At 50.6% G+C, this 24,478-nt stretch overlaps 7 protein-coding genes across 7 annotated transcripts; 4 read left to right on the top strand and 3 right to left on the bottom strand.

Moving 5' to 3' along the window:
• Window positions 1-1,991: 1,991 nt before the first annotated feature.
• On the bottom strand, window positions 1,992-3,783 carry CABS01_02622 (major facilitator superfamily transporter; the record flags this gene model as incomplete). The annotated part of the gene is made up of 2 exons (XM_060536000.1): window positions 1,992-3,464; window positions 3,517-3,783. The coding sequence occupies 2 exons, from the start codon at window positions 3,781-3,783 to the stop codon at window positions 1,992-1,994; spliced, it is 1,740 nt and encodes a 579-aa protein (XP_060393912.1).
• A 5,111-nt stretch (window positions 3,784-8,894) lies between these two features.
• Window positions 8,895-10,610, top strand: CABS01_02621 (uncharacterized protein; the record flags this gene model as incomplete). The annotated part of the gene is made up of 1 exon (XM_060535999.1): window positions 8,895-10,610. The coding sequence occupies one exon, from the start codon at window positions 8,895-8,897 to the stop codon at window positions 10,608-10,610; it is 1,716 nt and encodes a 571-aa protein (XP_060393911.1).
• A 759-nt stretch (window positions 10,611-11,369) lies between these two features.
• On the top strand, window positions 11,370-12,632 carry CABS01_02620 (F-box domain-containing protein; the record flags this gene model as incomplete). Its single annotated transcript, XM_060535998.1, has 1 exon — window positions 11,370-12,632. The coding sequence occupies one exon, from the start codon at window positions 11,370-11,372 to the stop codon at window positions 12,630-12,632; it is 1,263 nt and encodes a 420-aa protein (XP_060393910.1).
• Window positions 12,633-13,144: 512 nt separating this feature from the next.
• Window positions 13,145-15,216, bottom strand: CABS01_02619 (L-ornithine-N5-monooxygenase; the record flags this gene model as incomplete). Its single annotated transcript, XM_060535997.1, has 7 exons — window positions 13,145-13,344; window positions 13,404-13,505; window positions 13,563-13,864; window positions 13,921-14,048; window positions 14,105-14,436; window positions 14,526-14,720; window positions 14,790-15,216. The coding sequence occupies 7 exons, from the start codon at window positions 15,214-15,216 to the stop codon at window positions 13,145-13,147; spliced, it is 1,686 nt and encodes a 561-aa protein (XP_060393909.1).
• Window positions 15,217-15,706: 490 nt separating this feature from the next.
• On the top strand, window positions 15,707-16,018 carry CABS01_02618 (uncharacterized protein; the record flags this gene model as incomplete). Its single annotated transcript, XM_060535996.1, has 1 exon — window positions 15,707-16,018. One exon carries the CDS (start codon window positions 15,707-15,709, stop codon window positions 16,016-16,018), a length of 312 nt encoding a protein of 103 aa, XP_060393908.1.
• Window positions 16,019-16,338: 320 nt separating this feature from the next.
• On the bottom strand, window positions 16,339-19,084 carry CABS01_02617 (uncharacterized protein; the record flags this gene model as incomplete). The annotated part of the gene is made up of 2 exons (XM_060535995.1): window positions 16,339-16,604; window positions 18,559-19,084. The coding sequence occupies 2 exons, from the start codon at window positions 19,082-19,084 to the stop codon at window positions 16,339-16,341; spliced, it is 792 nt and encodes a 263-aa protein (XP_060393907.1).
• A 636-nt stretch (window positions 19,085-19,720) lies between these two features.
• Window positions 19,721-23,509, top strand: CABS01_02616 (uncharacterized protein; the record flags this gene model as incomplete). Its single annotated transcript, XM_060535994.1, has 7 exons — window positions 19,721-21,694; window positions 21,765-21,808; window positions 21,864-21,996; window positions 22,053-22,484; window positions 22,567-22,884; window positions 22,942-23,025; window positions 23,441-23,509. 7 exons carry the CDS (start codon window positions 19,721-19,723, stop codon window positions 23,507-23,509), a joined length of 3,054 nt encoding a protein of 1,017 aa, XP_060393906.1.
• Between the last annotated feature and the right edge of the window lie 969 nt (window positions 23,510-24,478).

The following is a 24,478-nucleotide window of genomic DNA, read 5'->3' as shown; positions in this document are numbered from 1 at the left end:
CGGGCATCTTCCTCTTAGTTGAGCAGGCGACGCAAAACCCAGTATCCTTTGCTCGAATACTTGTCTCCTTGTCTGTGTAAAATTTCCCCATCACCTCTGATCTCCACAGTCTTGCTCGTCTATACTCATCCTTTTCGATAGGACAGTGGAATTCAGCGAACATTTTATCTTGGTAGATCCTCCAGAAGGTGAATGACACTTGGCGTAGCATATACATGTCGACAGTATTCAGTCTTTGCATGATACGCAACAGCAACTCATCTGGTAGCCCTACGAGAAGACTGCGGCGCAGGTTTCGATCGAATTCGATCTCCCAGCTCGATGGCCCACTGAAGGGCGTAATGGTTTGTGTTTCAGTCCTTTCGATCTGAGAGATGGTGGTGTGATCAGCGACTTCTGGAGCTCCCTGAATCTCTCTCAAAGCGAGTTGGCTTGAGCTTTTCGCTCTAGGTGATACAATACGAGAGCTTGTCGTTTCGATTGATGGAGTATTAGTCTGGTTCGTAACTTGAGAGGCTTCCTGGGCCTTGTCTGACTCCAGATGACTTGAATATTTCGCTTCAGACGGTACAGTAGAGGAGCTGGCCGTTTCGGCTGAAACCTCCACCAGCTTTGTATTCATCCACTTTTCGACGCTGTCTTTGACCAAGCCACAGAGTCCGACAAATAGTGCGCACAAGAGGCCCATCTTGGTGGCAAAGGGTTGTAAAGTTGAATCTGGCGCTTGATAACTCGAAAATATTTCAAAACTGAAGAGTGCGTATTCAGGATTGAGGGTATGGACTGTAGGCTACCTTAGTTCAATGTGTGGTTCATCGTGGACAATGCGGCCTTTGACAGATGGGAATGCTGGCATATTATACTCATCACGTCACTATCAAGGTTCTATTGTTACTGAATTATGAACTCACGTGAGCACCCTGACACGGCTCACCTCGAAATTCTGCAGTTCTGGTCATCAGGGTGATTCGTGATATGGCAGCGCCGAGATCATAAGGTTTCGCCTTTAGCCTATAAACGATTTGATACGTTGCCGGCGCTACCCTGACCAATAGGTGACTGGATATGTGTTCTTCCATTCTCGATATTGTGTGATCCTTTGATTCAACCTGGGCCTTCACGCGATGTCTACTTGCCATGATGCAGAACCAACGGAGCTTCTGCGACCTCGAGAGGATTAATCACATTATCTCTAGGTACCTGTCTTCGACATCGAGATTTCTGCATCGTCTGGCAGAAACGTAGTCTTGAACCCAAATCGAAAGCATCTATGCTGATTGTGCGGGTGCTTCACTGTGCAACACTGCTTTATTCAGACCCATGTGCCAAAGGGTATGATCCTGACTCCTGTGTCGGTCAGAGGTGATGTTGTGTAATCCACAACGGACGCAAGTCCGCCGCCGCGAGCATTGTTGGATTCATCGCCGCAGCTTCTGCGACGCAAACATGCATTATTCAAACCGCGGTGAAGACTGGAAAGCCTGCGCAAATCCTCGTTGGGACAGGGGGCTTTCTTCGACTGCAGGACCGTAGCAAACAATCAACTTGCGGCACAGAGCCAATAGGCCAGGATAAATCGTCGGAGCTTCCCCCAACGGGTGTCGGAGAGTGGTAACCGATCGCAAAATGACATGACCCTGAAGCGGATTCAATTTACCGTACGGCCGAGACTTCAGGTGGAGTGGAGTGACATGTCCGTAGTAGCTGGCGAGAGATACTGCATCCTTGGTATTGTCTCTCTGTGGAATGCAGCAAGTGCTTCTCGAAGGAATTTGATCGTCTCTCGATGCGTTCAGCTGCGTGTCCACTGCCGTTGGGGCGCACCTGAAGTCGCGGCCACAGTCTCGTTTCGTCACGTCTTGCGTTCTCACACAGAAAATGAGACACCAATACCTAAGGGTCAAAAAGCTTTTTTTACTAACAAAACAGAACTTTTACTTTGGTGGTGAGACCTGTGAAATCTAAACTTAGATATACGACATCTTGAACACCTATCTCTTTTCGATGTCCGCATCATTCCCATTCACGACAGGCCCCTCGACCTCTACATCCTTGGCCGGCTCGGCCCTGCCGACAATCTCTGAGCTACGGAAAAATACCACCACAATCGTTAGAGAGGTGATGCCGAGCGCAAAGTTCATCCAGTTAGCGGCCCGCAACCCGTCCAACGACGGTTGGTCCCACTCCAACACCGGGCCCGCTTCCTCGACCGATACACCCCTGGCCTTGGCCATGATGGCCGTCTGGACGGCTGTGGAGATGGCCAGGCCGATGGAACGGCCAACTTGCCCTACAGAGTTGACGAGAGCACCGCCAAGAGCTTGGTCCTCCTGGGGCAGGGCCTTGGAGACAAACAGGATGAGGGTGGGCCATGCCATGTCCGCGCCGATGACTGACAGGATCATAGCAGGTAGTCCATAGGCGAAGTATGATGTGCTCGTGGGGATCGGTGTTGCGAAGAGCAGGCAGGCGATGGAGACGGATACGTTGCCGCACACGAGGAGTATGTAGGTTGGCACACGCGAAATTAGAAGCGCAGCAGCCCAGGCCACCATAATTCCGCCGATGCCGGTGGGAAGGAAGTACAGCGTGGTCGTGAGAATGGACTTTGCTTGGTAGTCCTGGTAAAAGTAGGTCGCAAAGATGAGGAAGTTGTTGAACGAGGCGAAGAACATGGCCATGATGGCGAGCGCGGCACAGAACTTTCCGCTGTGGAAGATGGAGGTCTTCATGAGTGGAAGGCGATCTGTCTTGAACTCAAGGTGACGCTGCCAGAACCAGAATACTCCCATAATCATGAACGAGATGACGATAAGGACCGAGATCCAAGGAGTTTTCCAGCCAACGACGTTACCCTCAGTGAGAGCCAACATCAGAGCCAGGAGGCCAACGGTGATCAAAGCTCCACCGATCCAATCAACCGATTTTCTAGCGCTGGCACCCTTCTTAGGCAACGTTGGAACAACGGGAGGGATGAAAAAGATGCCCGCCACAGCGACGAAGCCTGCTAGGATAGCCATGACGCCGAATACCCACTTCCAGTTGGCGTACTCGGCGATGAAGCCAGATAGAATGGTGCCAAAGGTGCTTCCCAGGGGTACGCTAGCTCCGTATGCCACGAAAGCATACGTCTTTGCCTTTCCAGGCGGGAATGTTGTCCCAAGGATTCCGATAGCTGTTGGTACGTTGGCGGCGGCGCCTAGACCTTGTAAGCCGCGGAAGACATTGAAGGCGATCTCGTTGGGGATGAAGGGGTTGGCGATGGTCATGACGGCGAGCCAGGCGGTTCCAGCGATGAAGATGATACGCTTGTCATAGATGTCGGCGATACGGCCCCAGAGGAGCAAGAAGCATCCGAATGTGAGAGAGTAGGCTGAGACGATCCATTGGAGACGCGACTCTGGGATACCAATGTCGCGACCGATAGTGGGGAGAATAATGACCACGGCTTGTACTGAGAGAGTCTACATGTCATCGTTAGGCTGTTCGGCAGATGTTGTACCAAGGATTACATACGTTCATGAAGCTGGCACCGCTGACGGTTGTGACGAGGGCGATGCTACGGGCCTTGGACATGCCCTGCTTCTCTGGCCCGCTACTAACACTGCTGGACTCATCATCGGTCTGGAACCCATGGCTAGACATGACTGCTGATGTCTGAACATCTTTCTCCGGATCTGTTACCTCACCCATGTTGTGGGTGATGATAATCTCAATGTCCTTCTCTTCGCAGATCGGGATTGTCGCATGAGGGACGGCCCTCTCATCTTGTGAGCCGTTCATCTTGCCGCTGATCTCTCTTGAATGAGATGAGAAGTGAAAGGGGAGAGCAAATGAATGCTTGGAAGGCTCAAAGAATGTTGTTCTGCTGGATGGAGCGAAATCTGATTAACATCGCGCGAGGGACTTCACCTTTTGTATCCAAGATCATGATGTGGATGCGTACCCTTGCCCCGGCCATGTTTGCTCGAGATCACTCCCAAAAGAGAGAGCTTACCTCCTCCACCACCGAATCTACCCCAGCCAGGACTAGGATGCAGAGGGTTGCAAATGAAGTTGGTAGTGGAGATCACCAAGAAGGGTGTTGGATCCTTTTCTTCTGCGATGCGTTCTACTAGGCTCGCCCTGGCCTAGACGGATGGAGTCCCGCAAGCCAGTGGGATGGGATTTGCGCACATCTCAAGACATGCGGAACCTCGATCCGGAAGGCGAACTAGACACAGGTTGGTTGATGATTGCGAGCCACCGCCCTTGTGGCCGTCCCCCTCTACTGGCATCCCATGTCCGTCTCCCGGGAGAGGCTTCCGGGTAATGTTCCGCCGCGGCGGGTGAGACCGCATCCCTGTACGGCGAGGGCCCGTGAGGAATGAGCATCACTTCTCCTCTCCAGTCCGCAAGGGAAAAAAAGAATGAAATCTGGCGCCAACAAGTGATGACCCGCGGCCAAGACCTGGGTCTTGACGGTCGCCATTGCTTGCGTTCGCAAATCAAAAGTCTACGGCTCGCCGGAGGATGCACGGAGCTTATGTCGGCAGTCTTCGTGGCCACGTCTCACTGCTCAGGAGGAGAGCTGCAACGCTGGTCTGACCACCGAACAACGCATTTGTTGATCTTTCGAGTCTTACCGCCGCCCGTTTGGTTAGAGAAAGGAGCACAGCAAATACAACGTCTTGTTCAAATTTCTTTGTGCGCAGAAAACTTTTTTTTCTGCGTCGGAGAAAAAACAAAACAACAATAACAATAACCACAGCTGAGGCGCTGCAGTGTCTGAGATGTTCCCACTTGGTAGATCGAACGTAGGGAGAAAGGTGAGTACACAGAACTGACAGAGATTTTTCTTGGGACTCGGGAGGGGGCATCAGCTTCACATTTGCACATTTCGCACACTATGTCAGTCGAGACATTGGCGCATCGGGGCTTCCTGAAAGTGCCTCGAAGAAGAGCGAGGCGTGAAGTGAGTCTCCCACCCCTCGTGTTGGTGAAGAAAGGAAGGGAGAACGACCTCATGCAGTTGGTCGTCATTTTCGCGTTGCTGCGGCCTCGCAATGTTTCCCCTCCTTGTTGAGAAAAGAACCTACTTAAGCGAAAGCTCGATGCAGCAGTCCAATCCCAGAAGAGTTACATAACAATAACCGGTGCATTCCCAGAGGTCTGGCTGACCCCCCGGCCAGGAGGATGCGCACATAACATCCAGATTGCAGAAGAAAAAGCAATTATCTAGGAGATCCGAGTGTCCTCCCAGAGGTTCAAGTGCACCCAACAAGCAACGAGAACTGCGAGGCTCAGACAATGATGCCAGGGTTTCGTATACAATGAGGCGTTCACGGACGCGTACGATGGAAAATTCGTGAGAGCTGAGCTCGTGGTATGGCGCGCGCCTCACGTTATCCATCATTCTCTTTTTCCCTCGTTGCTTTTTTTCTTCTTCCTCACAGATCGACTTCCCCGATAACCCTGCTCTTTGGGCGAAGCCTCCAAGATCCGGCAGGATCCCTTTTCCGATCTGCGTTCAGGTGCCGAGGGATGGCCCCTTCACCCCCTGCCATGCATATGGAGCTGGTGTGTGTAACAACAGATGCTAAACGAAAACAACATCGGGCGATTGGAACTCATGAAAAGCAAGAAATGGGAGACTCTCGATGCACCCTGCCGTGGTTTGAGATCATGTAACTGCCCGCGACTCCTTTTGCGGGTGCGAGGATGATGGACCAACTGTTGTTGGGGTATTGCCGCTCAGACCATCGGCATTTAAGATGAGTGTGACTGAGTGGTCATGAGCGACTGTGAATAATTTCTATCAGATGTGATTTAATGGTGCTTTCTTTTTGACAGATGTCCCCGCATGTTCTTGTGGGACTCTTGAATAACTTGTCATCCCTGGCACAGAGATCGGGAATCTCTCGCTTCGACTTTGCGCAATCGCTTACCCATTCCGTGGTAGTGGTTCCTCTTGTGAGACATATGAGTGATCGCTGACAGGATTTTTCCATCCTCTGATGAGAGAACTATGAGCCCGTGAGCCCCAAGGGAGGGCCCTTCAAGGGTCCCGGTAGTGCTGGGCGACGGGGAACAGCATTCCGTCTGAGACTTTGCTTCCCGAATCGTCTCCAATAGCTCGATTCAGGCATGAGAGAATCACCTGAAAATATGATGCCCGATCTCGGTTGCCCTTTGCTGGTCTCGTATTTTGCCACAGCTTCCAAATTCTTGGGAGAGGGATGACGCCAGTCTTGTTCGATGACATACTGTCAGGGTTCCGGTTCCATGGTTTGTAAATTTTACTTTCCACTGACGGGCGGCTGCAGATTACTCGATCTGAATTTTCCGAAAGCATATTGTCGGTGGTTGATGCAAGGGACCGGAGCGTGACGGGGAGCCGCAGCCGCCCTCCCGTCGTCCGGTAGAGACTCGGTCACGGGACGGCAGTTCCCGAGTGGATTATTAGTCTGGGCCGAAATAATATCCTCGAGGTCTCGGTATGAGAGTTTTGGTACTAAGAGAAGCTAATATGACTGCGAATCTTTTGCCCACGTGAAACCATCATCCTCAAACCATAAAAATGTGAGACAGTGAGAAATTGGAAACCCTACAGAACGCACAACCCAACTTGATCAAATTGCTACCAATTTAAACTAGCTCATATGGATGGTCAAGGATAGTAAGAGACTATTCCTCTCGAGTCACAAGTGCCTTCAGAAACATTTCCAGAGTACATGTAGATGACACATAAAGTCCATACGTCCATGGTCAAATTACGCCGTAATACGTTGGATGAGTAGACCATTGCGTTCAAACGGCTCGTTGGGCCTCCTAAAACGGTTTTGAAGAGCAGCAGATGTTAAGCGTGCCCTGTGAGATTCAATCATGGAACATCAGGTTTAGAAGATCCATAGATCTCAAATTTATTACTCGCGTCTACTTCCAAGCATCTTTGAGATTCATCGATGACCTTTGCATAATTCCTTTTATTCTTCAACAATGGGTCTAGATCCAAGTTTGAAAGGGACTGATGCGATGCCTTTGTCATGAAAACTGACAGACATTTCCGCTGCTACTTTTAGTGAGGCAATATGGAAGACTACAGATGTCTTTGTGGCCCGGAGCTGGGAGACTGGAGGAGCTCAAAGATCGTCGTGATGGACCATATCTAGACTGAACTTTCGTTGGAACCCAAGAATGACAGCCAGAATTCAGAGAAAGCATCTCGTACACTCCGTGATCTGTCGGTTGAACCTGTCCTTTCGATGGGGGCTGAAGGCAGGTGACGCCATCTTTCCTTTCATGTCCCGAATCACCTTAAGTTCGAGACGCAATTTGGTTCAATCTGTCATGTTTCATTTGAAAGTTGATTCAAACACATGATCAACGAGCCGCGTTGTTCAAATGTCACTGGTTTCTCGATACTTCAAGTCTTCTCGTCTGCTATCTGTGGGTCCGTCTTTAGTCTGCCGAGTTCAGACAGAAACTTAGGCTGATAAGCCAGGGTTCTAAACAACCCAAAGCTCTTTGCAAGTAACATCGTTGCAGAATCCTGGGGTAAGAAATTTTAGTAAGACGTGGTAATCTTCGTCGGTTCAATCACAACCCCCCTCAGAGCCGAGCCTACTCTACAAGATAAGGCACTTATGTGGGTAACAGAAGTCGGTACAAGAGGGAGTTAACTGCGTTTTTGAGATAGCTCCTTCTTTCTTCCACTTCTGCTCACAAGTCACCTTATTTGAAGCGCAGGAATAAGTCGATACATCTCACAGCCTCAACATTGTGAGCACTTTGATTTGATGGAAATTGGGGCCTAGCCCCTATTGCAACTTCACAATCGCTGCCTTCCATACAGTAACTTACTCAACTATCCATCTGAGCTCTGTGAAACAAAGCGGTCCCTCTACCAACGAACGGTCTGTAAGCAACTTTCAGAATACCCTTGCACATTCCATCCAATTCCGGGCAACGCTAGCTCCTACCCTGATTCTTGGACACGGTGACCTCCTCAAATATGCTTTTTAGCAAATTGTGCCCCATGTCACTTTCACTTTCATCTCACCTTCAATGCGAATCTCTTTACCGGGTGCCGTGACTCCTCAAAGAAAGATGGATCTTTGGTCAAGTTCATGAAGGCCGTATATGTTGATCTTAATCGGGGAACAATTCCCTCAATGCCTTGAAGCTCCAAGCCTTCAGTTTATTGATAGACAACTTCTCAAACCTGTCATCTGACCTCGGTAATTCTTTCATCTTCACTCTGCTGTAAGGTAGGCTTAGACTCCAGGCAGCCCACTATTCGGACTTCCATATCCAAGGCTCCAAGCCTTTTTGCTATCCTTCATAATCTCAACTTCACCTTTGGTCCTTACCCAGGCAGTCCATCCCCTTTGGACTAACACCATGTGCCTGATAGCCTCCCGACCGCCCAACGACCTGTACCTTCCTTCCACCCTTCATACCTGCCTCCTTCGACCTGCCTGATGTCTCGAGCCGCCCTGAACCGCCCTCGAACCGCCCCTCCTCCCATTCTTCATCATAAAAACTCCTCCTCCATCCCGGAACCAGATCAATTCCTCTCCTTCCTTCATCCAACTCATGGACAACCAATATTTCGCCTGAAACAATCATCCTGTTTCTTCCTTTGCTCATCAAGTCTTTGAACTCTGTCACCAATCGGATCAAATGACTGACTGTCATCTTGCCGAGTAAACTGTCATCAACAAACTGCACGCAGAATCTACGACTGTTACTTTTGCTGTTCAAGACACATACCTTCGTTACATCGGTCCCTAGTAAGTCTCTTCAACCAGAGAGCAGGCTTCTTCCTTGTACAATTCCAAAGTGACCACACTCGCAGCTTCTTACATCAACTAACATCAAGAAAGTTTACTGTCTAACTTGTCCACTTCACGATGGCTGGTTTCGATCTTCTCGCTGGATCTCCCGAGCACACTGCTGCTGCTTACCAGGCTTTGGTCAATGCTCCTCGCAATATTCGAACGCATGCCAACGCTACTGGAGGCAACGATGATCAAGCTATTCTTTCCAGCTCTGTCTATTGCCCGGGTATTGGCCGGGATGCTCACCAGAACCTGACCAACTATCAAAATGGCAGCAAGCACTCCAACCACAGATTGGTCATGGATCCTGCGATTGAAGCGAATTTGCTCCAAAGCATGGCCCGGATTGATCTCGCCCATACCCATGCCATGCGGACTGATAGCCATCGCACCATCGTTGGAAGCGCCTACGTTCACCCCCGAGTCGGCTCATCCTCCAGCCATGGGTCTTCAAGCACCGATCGGCTTTCCATCTCGTCCGGTGCCCGCCAAGGTCCAGCCTACTACAACGCCACCGACTATAAAGCTGGCGAGAATACGGGAATCGATAAGGGCAAGGGCAGCGAGAAGACCAACTCCTCTCCACCCACCACTATCTCTCCTGATTCCACTTCTGCAAACGTCGGCGGCTCCAACACCAAGACTCAAGGCCAGAAGCTCAATGCGCCAGATGGAACTCCCGAGAGAGCCCCTGGCTGGGTTTTGCCTCGTTTCCGCGGCCAAGCCATGCCTGTTCGAGAGCCCGTGAATGCTGGTGCTCAAAACAACTTCCCAGGCGGCTTTCGTGCGAGTTTGGCTGGTCAGGTGCAGCCACAGCCGCGGCAGTCTGGCTCCGAGTCAAGTCGCAACCGAGTTTTCATCCCTCAGCCAGATGTTGGAATGCCGTCAACCCATCGCAATGGCACGAAGCCCACGAACAGCCAAGCTCCAATCGGCACAGGTCGTTGGGACCATCATACCCTGAGGGAGTTGCTCACTCCTCAAGCCACGTCTGTCTGGGCTCATACTGAGCCTCGTCCTGCGGTTGCTCAGAAGGGCTTCCAATCTTACGCTCCAGTTGGCGAGTTTCGGCCAATGAACGCCGTCACTCGAACATTCTTCCGCCCCGAGTGCGATCCCCAGAAGGATCTCAAAATGGCCCAGGGTGTCTCGGCTAACTACAAGGGCGATGCTTTGAACCCGCGCAACCTTTCGGATGACATTCCGGAGTGCAAGAATGTTTCCTTCTTCTTGACCAATCTCCCAGCGGACGTCACCTACAGCCAGCTCCTGGGTCAAATTCGCGGCATGGGACGCGTCTGGGCCACTGTGATCAATCCTCCAGATGGTCACGAGCATTTCACCTCGGCCGCCAAGTTGGTGTTTTTCGAGCTGGCCGCGGCCCAGCGCTTCTACGCTCACTGTAGAAACCCGGCCCGTCGTCTCATCATCAGTAGCTACGCCGTCAAGATTGTTCGCAACCGGGTTCGGAAAGCCGAGGAAGATATCGGCGGCTACCACTCTCGTGTTCTCGTCGTTACCGGCGAGTTGTCCTTTGTCAACAAGGACACTCTGCTACGTTACTTTCGCACGAAGCTTGATTTCGACACCGAGGATGTCATCGCCCATGTTCAAGATCCTCAGACTGGAATGGGAGAGCTTGAAATCCGGTTCGCCTGCTATCGGAACCAGTCCGAGTCTGCTCGTCAAGCGCTGAGCAAGGAGTATCCTCCCGGTGCCACCCTTCCAGATGGCAGGATGTCTCCAATTTGGGAGCTCAGATACGGTGTCGACCCTTGCTCAATCTGAGAGCTTGAAGTGTTTACCTTCTCAAACCAGTGAGATCAAGGAAGATAAAGCTGATTAGGAGGTTCATGGGCAGTCACTTAGAACAACAAGCACGGATCGGACGGACTGGAAGTCACTTACACTTGTCTTGGGAGGGAGAAGTTCTGGATTTTGAGTTTGATTTGTAATGAGGTACCCCGGCGTTCGCTTTCAATTTGCTGCTGGGCAGTTGTATCATTGCCGACTTCGGTCAATAGAGGTGTTGGGACAATGGCTTGCCAGGTAATTTGGTTGGGATTTCTTCAGATAGTGATGGGGCTTTCAGGATGGACACGGATACACGGATAGTCATGGAGGTCCTCCAGCAATGAATCAAATTTTGTTTCTGCATTGCGCTCATTTCATTTTCCACTCATATATCGTGACACTCATTCAGCGGCGAAGTCGCCCAGGGAGTTACGAAAACCCTCAGGGGTTGCATCTTCATCGCTCCTTGTGGAAGGAAGGATGTTTGACGATGACATAAGCATGAAATCTGCAAGTGGTCTGGGGAAGGATTGAAATCCCCTGCTCTTTCCTCTTGGAGCTGTACATATGTGGTCTGTGCGCAGGGTTTTTTACCCATCCAATTGGGCAGGCTCGGTGTGACGCAACCCCCACACCTTCCTTCGTACTCGGTGGTGGCGGCATTGAATACACAGCTTCTCACCCTCAACTTACCTCCATCACTTGATAAGAGAAAGACACCAGGGCTTGAGGCTCACGGGAATCTCACCGAAGATGAAGGAAGCTGATGAAATCTCAGGAACCTCATCGAAGGGACCCAAAGCCTCTCACAAGCGGAAGGATACGGCCTTCACGAAAGTCAATCCTGCCAAAGTATCTCCGGCTGTGAAAAGCTCACCACAACCAACGATGGCAGCAATTACGTCAGAAGGACCAGTCGTTGACAACTCAATTTTCACAGTCATCAACAGTGATGGCACAACTTCCTACTACACAAGCACCGGTGAGCTGATCGAAGGCGAGTTTTCAAGACACACCGAAGCCACAAAGGAAGTCACCGATAGCGAGCGTGTCACAGCAAAGGGCGCGCTCAATCTACGCTCAAAGAAGACTGAGAGAATGAAGCGGAAACTTGAGAAGAAGACTGCAAAGTCCTCAGCTCGCCGGACAACTCAACTCCTCGACCTTCCCAACGAGACTCTTGTCGACATCATCAGCAACATGCTTCCCAGCGAGGTTTTGAAGACTGCCCAGACCTGCAAGACACTCCGCAAGCTCATCCAACACAACGAGAAGCTTCTCTCGCGCAAAATCATCTCTCAACGATACCCAGTTCTTTCCAAGTGCTTCAGGCTTCCAGTAACACTCGACGAGATCGACCCAGAACTTCACCCGGTCCTCAAGAATGACGCCAGAATCGACATGCTCGGTATCCACCGGCGATACGTCCACATCCCTCAACCCGAGCCCTACGTCTTATGCACCTGCCTCACCTGCGTCTTGCGCTGGCAGGCCTGCTGCATCATTGTCGACTTCAACAAGTGGCGCCCCAATCTCGACTCCGGGGTTCCCATCACTATCATGCGCCGGGGTCAAGACGCTTCGTGGAACTTGGTCTGGAAAGACAGAATTACAGAAACCGTGCTCCATGCCATCCGCTCCCCGCTCGCCTACGCTCACCTCCTCGAGGTCCATCTCAACAACACCTGTGCCGCGATCAAGAGGCAGAGAGCGAACAAGGGTAACCGTCGTCGCCACTTTGAGATGTCCGAGGCCGACGCGGAGTCTCTCACAGACGCCTTCTTGGAGGGGAACGGCCCGCCCACCATCGATCTCCCCTACTCGCGGGATAACTATTACATGCTCGAGGCGTACATGCCCGCCAGAACCTGGCTCAAAGACGAAGAGAAATGGGTCTATATCCCGGCGGACTTTCACGATAGAGACCTTGATTGGGTCGCGAAGCGATGGGGTCCGGAATGGGGCGTCACACATAATCGGGACAGGCCTAATGAGCAGATGATGGGACCGGCTTAGAAGGCTAAAAGGAACCTTGATTCTTACCGTACACATGCCATGTGCCACGCTCGCCATCATCCGACGGACTATAACGGCCCGCTGATTCCTCAGTCGGAGATGTGCAAGACCAGCGTGGCCCACCCAGGCGGCAGAGTAGAGGAAATTTCCTTTGCTCTGGCCCTGATTTAGAGGCAGTTTCGAAGGTTCTGGGCGGTTGTGAGGGTGGTTTGTGGTATGAGGGGAGGGCACTGATCTTTTGGTACCGTGGACTACCTTACCTAATGGGAAGCGGGCAGTGATTGGGAGCTCCTAGAAGGGAGGTCTCATTTGTCACACGACTTCACATGAGCTACGAAGATAATGGTCACGATGAGTACAATGGATTTCATTAAGAAAAGCAAATCGGGCCACTGAATAACCTTGTCGTTTGTGTCTCCTTCGGACCCTCCTTGCTGTCTTCCTGACCTCCCTCACTATGAACAAAGACTCGTCAAGAGCAAGCACAGCCTTGGCTCGTCTCTTCCATAGCCTCACAACCGAGTCTCGGGCCTCTTCGTAAAAACACAATCCAACTTTGCGGGCTTAATAATTAGCTGGAACTTGGCTTCTTCCTCAAACGTCTCGCCGTCTTCTCCAGGGGCAAATTCAAAGTCATAGTTCCAGAGAGTATAGGCAATGGTTAGCCGCAGAACGTTCCAAGCCAGACGCCTTCCTACACAGTCATACCGACCTGAACACCAGATTGTGAGCTGTTCCATTCTTCCTATGCTTTACGCGACATATCCTTACCGTAGCTAAAAGGCAAGAAAGCCCTCCGGTCAATGACCAACTCTGGGCGAGTCGTCCAGCGCTCGGGTATGAACTCATTAGGGGACCTCCAGTACTTGTGGCCTATCGTGATTATCAGCGATCAAAGTTTGTACATCCCACGCGAGTTTCTGGACTTACTTCGATGATAGCAGTGGATTGGCGTACATAAAGTCACGTCTCCAGGGATGTAGGTCCCATCAATCGTCACACCCTCCGACGGAGCCATTCTGGGCCCATTGATCGGCGCGGGCGCATACATGCGAAGGGTCTCGGTGATGACAGCTTCAAGCAGATCAAGCTTGTTGAGGTCCGTCACAGCGAATTCCCCTTCCAAAGTCTTGGAGTGCATAGGCGCAATCTCTTCGTAAAGACGCTGACGGAGTCCGGCGTCGCGGGCGATGTAATAGAAGGCGTACCCCAAAGTGCAGGATATTGTGTCTCTGGCCTTTAGTGAGCATGTGTATTTCTCCAAACAAGAGTCCCCATATATACGTACGTCGCTCCGATGAGGATGGCTTGAGAGTCGGAATACATGATATTGACATTGAAGAAAGACTTTGGTTTCTCAGACTTATAGTCGTCGAGGAAGTACTTCAACATATCGTGAGATTCATCAGAATCAACCTATTCAATCATCAGCTATACTTCACCATAACACCTCTAAGCAGGTCTTAACTTACGGCAATTCTCTCATCCACAAGTCGGACCCCCAAATCCTCAAACTCCTTTTGCATGCCCATCCGCGGCAACTTCGCCAGAAACACGAGCGGCCAAGGCGTCTGTCCCAGTCGAGCGCCCAGCTTGAACGTGGTCTCGATGAGGTCAAGCATCCTATCTTCTCTGCCGTCTCGGACGGTGCCGAAGTCTCGGCCGTAGCCTACGCGGCCCATGTTGTCAAAGGGGATGAGTTTCGCGTAGTGCGAGGCGTTGATGGGCTTTCCTTGGACTTCTTCGAGGCGAGATAGCCAGGTCCGGAGGACGGTACGGGTTTCTTCTTCGTATTTTTCGAGAGCTGGAAGAGGATTAGCATATCCAACCTGTACTTGTACAAACTCTGTGAAGATTTGAGGCCTAGTGGAATGAGAGGGGATGCGGCGTCACCTTTGCTTCCTAAAGCTTGGTCCCAGACTTTACGCCTGTCGCGGTGCACCTCGTTGTGCGAAAGAGAATCCAAGTTCAACTCGCCCTTTGTCCTCAAGGCGTCGTAGAATCCGGTATTTCGCTTGGTGCACTTTGTCTGTGGTCCGTGGATCTTGGTGATAGCGTCTAGGTTGACGACTGAGATGTCGTTGGGGCCTGGGGTCTTGTTAGCTGGTACTCAGCCTCCATTATCACCAGCGCTCGCTCGAGTTATTAGGTCCTCACCAACGCGCACGAAATCTCCGTGCTTCTCGTGCATCTCGAGATATTTTTCATGCAATTTCCAATCTCTGTTGAGCCACATGATGTAGGGCTTCATAATTCTGGCCGGAAAAGGACCGGGGAACCGGCGCAGAGAGTGGAATATTAGGCGGTATACCACGATACTGGTAAATAGGCCTGCAAAGTAAGAGCTGGATATTGCAAGATGCGCCGTTGTACCCGTTGCGAATCCCAGACTTGTGACGGACTTGATGAAGAGAAGCATCAGTGCGACGCCGTGGATGACCAAGATATTGAACACCTCCATGCTTCTGTGCCCGCGGATATAGTAGCCCCAGTGTGCTAGGAGACCAGCTCCCGCCGCCAGGGCGCAGGATAAGCCAATTCCGGTGCCCAGTGTGGCGCTCAGTGTAGATAAAATGTTTTCCATAGCGGCGTGTTTTCACGAGTCACTATTGTTTGCGGGCCTTAGTTATCAACATGTCGAGCTGTGAGGTGTTCAGGGCGGTGGAGCTTAAGTATATCGTCCGCCCAAGCTTTCCCCCTCGGATGCCGAGGCCAGGTTACTTCGGCCGTGCAGTATCCAGACCATCTGATACACCAATTGCAGTTCCGTCTTGGGCGACTTTGGGGTAACGCCCGAAGGATGTTCTCATGGGGCAGCCCTGTAATATGTGCAAAAGTTCGACCGGCGGCCCGTCGGATACCAGAGACTAAAGGTACCTAAGGCACTATTCTAGAGATTAAATGCTGCTTTCTGGCTGAAGCCTTTGCTTCTAGTATGAAATGTAGAGTTGGGTGGTAGGACTTCCCCGCATCTCTACCACAAATGATGCTGTAGAGAAGTAGAGATTGCGACGACTGAACGGGATCTAGATTCCGAGAGCAGGGATTAGCTCCTCGCACTTCCAAAGGTTGGGATGTTGAGAAACGAAAGGGATGCCTCATGGTTTTTTGTTCATGCGGTGTCGTCCACAGTACTGACAATTCTCACTTTGGCCTCGAGTCCTTTCCTCGTGCTACAGCATAGCACGACAAGTGATAGCAGCGATAGAGTGGGCATTCGAAAACGGTGTGTACGCGGTGAGGCATGTGGTTTGGCTCTAAGTACCGTAGCTTTCTCTGGCTCTTCAAATTCTCCCTTGAATCCTTTCACAACACATCACCATCGTCTGCTTAAGGAGGTAAATTTTGAGTGTGGTCTCGATAGCGACAGTGCACCTTGGCCTTGAGACACACGAAAAGGCATGGCAATGTATTCTGACTGCGCAAGTTACCAACGGCCCGTCGGAATAATCTAATCTTCAGCATTTTCAAGAGAGGCAAACAGCCATCCCGTGCGAGTGCGAACTGATCAGACACTCATGTGGTTTTGTGCAATGACGTAAGATAGTGTGTCTTTGATGTATGTCGATTACTAATCTGATTGTTGAAACTTTGAAGCTTTGAAGCTTTGAAACGCCTGTGCCCTTGAAATCATGTTCCCGCCGTGGTATACAATTCTAATGCATGCAAATCATTCCGTAAAAATCGTCATAAGTCACCCCCGAGTCTACCAGCGACCACCGCGGCCTCCCCATCCTCCACCCCTGCCGCCGCCGTATCCATGTCTGCCGGGTCCGCCAAAGCCGCCGCCGCCGAAGCCGGGTCGGGGGCCGCATGGTCTAGGTCCACCCATCATGCCGCCGCCGTGATGGCCGTGGTGGTGGGTCTGTACGATAACTGGGCGGGGGCCGTAGCCAGGACCGCCGTAGCCACCTCCGTATCCTCTGCGTCTCGACAGGCCGAAGCACATCTTGTGTTGTTTGTAAAGATAGGCTGAAGGTAGTTGAGCTTGCAGGTTGTGAAGATTTCGTTGACTTTAGGTCTGCCGCAGGTAATTTGATTGTGCGACTTCGTAGTAGTTGGTAGTTGTAATGTCAACTGGTAGGTTGAATGTTGGTTGGAAGTTTTTGAGTTTGGATTTGGTTCTCAATGAGAGGCTCAAATATTCTTGTAATTGTGGTTTGTTGTTATGATGAATAGGACAATCAGTCATGGTGAAGGGGAGAATCATTCCACTTTATAGATCGCCTGCTTGATGCGTTCATCTGCCCAGCATAGTGCTGCCAGACCCTTCGTGCGTCATTTCGTCCCGACCGGAGAACGCTAAGTTGCCAATGCCCCCAGCCTACACTAGGATAATGGAAGCAACTTGGCTCATGTCACCATGTCATGAGGGGCCGCGCAATCGGTCTCCGCACGGAAGAAAGCGAAAAACCCAGTCCCACGTCACTGAGAACGCCGCAACCAGCTCCCCCAAGTCGCTAAACGGCTCGAGCGGCCGAAGGCGAAGCCTGAGAAGAGTCAAGGTCCATCCCAGACAACGTGATTGTGGCTTTTGGGTGCTGAGCCACAATGCCTTGTGCCGTTGCTGCTGGACCTCGACCAACGCCGAGCCACGCCGAAGGGCCCAGTTGAAGAATCCCGAGGTACCCCCACATTCCGATACATTGGTGCGGACCCGAGCGTCTTCGTGGAGTGACCAATTGGGGCGCCGTTGGTCTTCGGCGCCGGATGGCCGGCATGGTTTGGCGCCGCATTTGGTGTGCCAAGTTGGCCGAATCGGCTTGGTGCCTTGGCTATCGTCTGTTCTTGGATCTTCTTCAGCTGCTATGTGTTGGATTGGTCCCTTTTTGGGGTTCTTGCTGAGTAAAGGTTGCTGAGAAGTCTTGAGTCGAGTCGTCCGATGCCTCGGTTTCCCTTTCAACGTCATTCTGGAGCTGGGTCTGTTGACTCAGAAGTTCTAGAACGCAGTCTTAAGACTTGTGGATTGGCGGGATCGTCGCTGGGGCACAAGCGATGCTTGGATGCACTCTCGTGCCTGGTTCGCCCATCTATCCCGTCAAGAACATCTCATCAACCACCGCATCTTAACTTATGGGTTAAGTGGAATGGTTTTGGATGTAACCACAGTCCAATCGATTCATTAAAGGACCTCAGGTGTAGCATGAACTTGAATGCTATCCTGGACTTGAATCCTGAAATGAGAAACATTGCCGAAGAGAAAGGAACGCAGGCATGAGCCAAAACGAAGGGGTGCATTATTACCAATGTACATTGAACTGTTACTATCTCTTGCCACGTGTTGTCTCCTTCGACCATTATGTGCATGTCTCCGACGTTTGAGTGCCCGGTTCATGATTTCGAAACTTGTAAGCCGCCTTGAACACATTGAACCACGCCTACCAACGCACCGAGTACCAGGACCAAGATTGCCAACCAGAACGTGCACCAAACAACCCTGTTCCGACGGTCATGCCACCATTGAGATATAGTGCGAGGAGTAGCATCATCATATGCTTGCTTGAGGACGATAAGACGATTTCTCCAGAAGCTAAATCTCTCGATCCTTCGGGCTTCAGCAGATAGTGTTCCGATGGATCCAAGCCCCCAGTCGATAGGAGGGCATGGCTGTTTGGATAGCAGCTTCTGATACCAAGACCAGCGTCGGCGTTTGGATATACCTGTGCCGCCAAACTCTGATTCAGGAAAGAGTAGCTGCAGCGTCTCTAGGGTCTCTTCGAGAAACCCAACCGGGTAGATTGAGCTGGGTGATGATCGTATCAGTGCCAAGTCATCGGATAAATGTTCTCGAATACCCGTCATTCTACTTGCCTTTGATGACATCGAAGGAAAGAAACGTGATGAAAAATCAACACTTTAATTCCAGACTCTTCCTCAATAAGTAGAAGATGGTCTGCCAAGTTATCCGTAAATTCAACTTGGATACCTCCAATTGCTACCACACTCCAAGCGTGGAATGTCTTAGGCAAGCGGACGCCCTTCACGTCTAGGCGGGGCCCTTCATCCAGGTATCTCGCTATACATTCTCTCAAACAGCCAGCATCCCATATCAGGTGATGATGTGGAAATGCCTCGCCCTGAACCGGTCCAAATTTGAGCATGAGCAAAAGGCGTAGCGCGAGGTTGATGGTAGACTCTTGCGCTTCAGAGTTTGGCCGCTCCCCGTCTTTATCGCAGAAATAGGCGGAAACATCGGCTTTCGTGATCGAACTCGCAGTTGACAAGTAGAGAATGAAAGCCTTGAACTTTTCGGTTTCCTTGAGAGCCATGTAGAGACCGTTATGGTACCCGGCTATCACGCCCCATTGGCGATAGCAGTATCCAAGGTAAGCAGACTGGCTACAAGGTATGGTGGTTGCCAGTCGTCCATAGCGAGCAACATCGGTAGGTTTCGGTAGACTACAAAGAGTCTCAGCGAGGTCTTTGAAGTCGGCTTCTCCAAACTCTGTCATTTGACAACCGTGCTATATGTCGGGTTGAGATTAGAAGGTAAAGGAGTTAGAACAAAACTTGACTAAACGAAAACATGCGCGAATACCTTTGTATACATTGTCTAAGACAATAATATCAGGCTGTCGCCCCAATTCCCAAAATCAAGGCGGCAGTCCTCCTATGATGGATGCACATCCTCTAGCGTTTTTACACTTCTGAGCAACCTATGATTATCCCCTGTTCCTCCCTCCCTTGCGTCAAATAAACCGCTCAGTTACACAAATGGTGCAGAGAAAGATGGAAATTCCTGCTAGATATTGTCTAATAAAATGTTCCCATTGGTTAAATTCATAGGTCACAAATTTGTGGCTGAATTGCCCCGAAAGTCGGATGTGATGATAGGGTGACACGGCATGCGTCCTCGAATTCCGCTTGGCTGATTCGTCAATCACTGGCCGCTGAAAGCCACGCCGCCTCGTTTTGCAGGGCACGCCTTTAGCAAAGTTGCCCTATATCGTCCGCCATGTCCGCGAAGTCGTTACCGGAGGGGAAATGGCACCGTATTTCTGCTCTTAAACCTAGCACTAACATTGTCGTTTTCCCTGGGAAATTCCCTCAGGCATAGCATTACCTCAGGGTCAATCTCGCGACATACAATGCCTCAATTCAGGCGTCCGAGATGGCCAAACCCTCAAGACTCCTGCGGTCACGAGATACTCAATACGATTCTCACGAGGAAAAAGGCATGGTTCGCAAATGGACTAGCCCTTGAAAAATATTCCACAGACTTAGAACCAAATCTTCAAGCAGCCTTGAATAGCCTCGGTCTTGAGCGTGGCGAGATATATGTTCGACTTTACATGATCGGCCGGGCTGAAACAACATCAGAGCCCACGATCATGGTCTGTTGCATGAACGAAAGCATCAGGTCTCGCGTGAAGAACGAACTACGAGCCAATCCTACACTACGAGCCTGTCGCGAGTTCCTCGTCCATGGGCTGCCGCACCCGCTTGAGCAACTGCGTCCAGCACGACCTCTGGCAGGAACCAGCAACAACTGTAGTCGTTACGAAGAAAAGCTTGAAACAGACTTGCCTTCTAGTGTAGCTTCGGGCGATGAGGTCTTTTCGCCGACTGCGTCGCTAAGCTTGGGACGCCGTCTGTTCAAGCCTCCAAACGACAACGAGGCTATCCTTTGGGCCACGGGTGGTGTTTTTCTTCATATCGATGGCGCATGTCTTCAACTCACAGCTGAGCATGGTCCAAGTGACTTAGACGCGGATCAAGATTCTCCTTCTACGCTAGAAACGGATCTGGACGCCTTCTCAATCAATGGGAGCGAGGATGACGAAGAAGAGGAATCCTTGCTCACCTACGACGTCTTGAGCCAAGGGAGTATCACTCCGAAAAGGAGCTTTCTTTCGCAAAGGTCATTTTCGATCAATCAATCAGAGAGTTCTTCATGGGATAACGAAAGCTCCATTGCAGAGGATTGGCCCTGCGGAGACGACCATGATACTGGATCTGATGCTGAACCATCGCGTAACTCAGGGTATCGAACTCGGAATGCTATCGACGATATCCAGCACCTCGAAGCTACAAAAAGTGTCGGAGTGATTAGTATTCGCGCCAGCCAAGGCTCGTCCCCAGGGCTCGATTACGCCCTTATACACACACCACCCCCAAAGCCATGCGATTCCGTCAATGGGTTCACTGTTCCGATTGGGAACGCAACGAGATCCCTCTACGTCTGTAGAAGCGACTTATCTCCGCCAGGAGAGAAGAAGATACTTATAGTTGGGGATGGTGGATCTATTCGTACCGGAGACCTCCCACCAGGAACGACTCTGTTCAAAAGAACCGGTCTGAACTCCTTCCAGCACTTACAAATTGTGCGACTCATCGGCAGCAACTTCGTCTTTGGCGATTCGGGAGGGGCGGTGCTAGACCAAGAATCAGGCGCCTTCTACGGTCATGTTGTGAGCGGCAGTCCGGGTACGGGTATAGGTTACCTGGTGCCAGCAACCGAAGTGTTTCAAGATCTGAGCTCGAGGGGCTTTCAAGCAGAACTACATGGACGTCATAATTCCCAAAGCGTGCAATACGGCATGGATAGATCCAACAGCTGGTTGGATGATCAACTCAAGGCCAGCAAGTTCCCCCGTAGGGATGCCTCAACTCAAACCGAAAATGCCCTGCTACCTACGCCGCCCTTGTCGCAGGTGGGCAGTGACTCCTATCAGCCTCGCTCACGAACTCCATATTTCGTAAGTCCCATCGAATTTGGTCACAACTCATTTAGATCTCGCTGGCCATATTTTGTCGGCCCCGAGAGATCAGTGCTAGCCACTTGGTTCAACGACAGGCTGCTAGACGACCTGCAAAATATCGGTGCTGAGGATCTGTGGTCGATATTCTTCGAATCCAGTGCGTCCACATATTCTCGAAAGATCGAAGCGCTTCGGAACTTTTGTCGAACAGCAACACTGGAATCCCTGGAGAGGGATGTGTCCAAAGTGTCCAAAGTTTCGACGATATGGCTGGATCAGCGAGAACATCATAGCCTTGGAAACCGATCTACCCCGGGAGCTCTCACAGCCGGAGAACTATTCAAACAATTGAAGCTCAAGGTGCGCTACTCATCTCACATCTGCAATGCTTTGTATTTGCCGACTGTTCCAAATGCTCATCTCTCGCTAGCGATTTGGTGAACGTGGTTATGTTGATGCCGACAGACGAATAATGTACGTTCTGGTACGACAATTCGCCCATCTTCTCAACTTGCTAATGCCCACATAGATTTGTGCAGAACCTTGACCCTTCCTCAGTATTGTGCCTTGCGACCACATGTTCAAGGACAGAGCGAGATGGGTTAGGAAATGTCATTTACAGACATATGATGTTTCGTCCCCATTTTGGCGTCACGCTACGCGTAAGTGAAAGGGAAAACCATCTGTCGTGGCAAATTGGTTACTGACAGAGGAAAAGTCATCAGCTTTGCAAACGTTCGACCTAGAGTTCCACATTCCCATGGTCGCCCTGAGATCTTACGCGGGAAAGGCTCAATGTTCGGGCAGCCCTATTGAAGAGGCCCACCAGTCGACTGATGTTTCGTTTCTCTTTCCGGTCAAACATGGATCTTCGACAAGTGGTATCTCTCAATTCCTACACCAAAGCCAAGTTTCACTCTTGGTCACGGGATTCGACGAGAATCGATGGACGGCCTTTTGCTTTGTACATTCTCCTTCCGAAGACCAAGAAGATTCTATACCACGTATCGACGACTCTGACGAAGAGCTACTGACGGACCCAGTGTCCTGTGGCAAGCTACCGGTTGGGATGCCTTGGGATCCAAGAGAATACTTTCTTGCGGTTCTGCGAGTTCGCCTCAAACACTTGGCTCGGGAGTGGGATCACACCGTACGATTTCTCGAAACAACAATAAGGCATCAGGTAAATTCATCTCCCGGTTTGAAATTCACCTCATTAATGGTGCCCATAGATGTCTTATGGGCCAGTCAAAGGTACCCAAAACCTTGTGTTGAAGAATGACATCCTCGAGGCTCAGGACCGCTTAAGACGCAGTCAAGTTCTGATCATGCATCTCATCTACACTATCGCAGGAACCCTGGCAGAGTGGGACAAATTTCAAGAAGACGCCTTGGAGTCATATTTCGACGACTTGCAGAACCGAAAATCGTTCTCGCACGATGCTTGCCGTCGTGATATGTTAAAGTCACTTGAGAGCGTCAAGCAATCCGAGACTTCCTTACGAAAGATGAAGGACCTATGTATAAGCAGAAACTCTCAGTACTCCCTGGTAAATTTATTGCGGCATTTCCATTGACACAGTTACTTTACTAACGCTTTCTGACAGGCCTATCAGACTTCAGCGACGAAAGCATATGAACCTACCGTCCCTAGGGATAGGCTCCTTAAATTCATTACAATGATGGGCCTGGTAAGTCCTCTCCATCTGTGTGTTGGTGAGACATCTTACTTATCTGATGCTCTTTTGTAGCTATTCATGCCACTGTCACTGAGTTTCTCGATCATTGGCTCTGATATGGGTCATCTACAACGCACTTGGCCCGTACTTTTAGGAACGACGATCGGTATCATGGTGATAATGTTGCTGTTCATAGTAGGGGTTGAACTCGGACTACCAACCATCTTCAAACGCATACATGCCGGGGGATTGCTTCTCAAGAAGAATCTCAAGGATGGACTTTGGGCTTTGAAAGGTATACTTCGACTGCCAGTGACCAAGTCTTCAGATCCCAAATTTTCTACAGAGGATGGAATCGAACTAGGGACCTTTCATTCACCAAATGTCTTGGACTTGAGGCAACCTGATCCACAGCTCATCACCACAGGACCCTCCGATGCTCAGCTGTCCTACCTCAGGCCTTCGAGTCGACCAAGTCGTGTCGCACAATGGTTAAAAGAGTACCCAAACGTTCTCACTCTAGACCCACTCAATGTCTACCTTCCCCTTCCCAAACCTTCTCATCAAACCACAGAGCGCAACAAGCCACAGGCAACGAGGCGCTTCGTACGTCGGCTGAGAACATCTTATTGGGAACACGAAGTACAACCACGGGACTACCAGGCACCTGAAGGCGGCGTAGTATAACTGGACCGATACTAGATTGTCGGGGGCTCCTCGAATTTCTCTCTTAATATACGAACAATCATTTTGTATAACGGGAGCTTTGGTGTGCAAGGCGCAGCCAGCTTAGGCCTGGAACTAAAGGTTTCCTTGGATTTGACACCTGGCGTGGAAACCTCATACTAAGGTATCTCATATACGTCGAGTGACTTGTTAGGACCGATGCATAGGTTCTTCCAGTAATCAGGACACGGAAGAAGTTGAGCGACGTAGGGCACAACATATCAATTTCATGCTCTGAGAATACACGTGATGTGAAACGGGATCGCTTTGTACAAAATGGTAAATACTCTTCGAAAGTGGAAACATGGATCCGTCGAGCACATACCGTTGTTCATGTTTTCTTTGGCTGGACATGTGAATGGCCTGCTCTATATCCCATCGACTGCTGCAAGGCGACAGTACAATGGTCTCCAGCTTTTCTCCAAATTCTCCGAGATATGAATTTTTTGATTTGCGGATATAGTGGGAATAAATCGGAATAGCGCCTGATTAGTTCTTCCCCCGCACTCGGATGTACTGTCGCCTTGCAGCAGTCGATGGGATAAAACACATCGTTACTCCACAATACCAAGGTGGAACACGTTGCTCCATTGGCACACGCGATTACGATATGTGCGGTCATCGACGACTTGCCACTACTAATAGTCGGCGGTCTTGCCTCATTTTCCCTATTTTCTTAGGTGTCTGTATCTACCTTACTCAAAAGATAGTAAATGAGTAGGGAAGTCTTTCATAGTGG

Source organism: Colletotrichum abscissum (assembly GCF_030869225.1).
Source record: "Colletotrichum abscissum strain IMI 504890 chromosome Unknown Scaffold_5.1, whole genome shotgun sequence".
NCBI classification, from domain to species: Eukaryota; Fungi; Ascomycota; class Sordariomycetes; order Glomerellales; family Glomerellaceae; genus Colletotrichum; species Colletotrichum abscissum.
The sequence above is the reverse complement of the archived record's forward strand: the minus strand, read 5'-3'. Positions and strand labels throughout refer to the sequence as shown.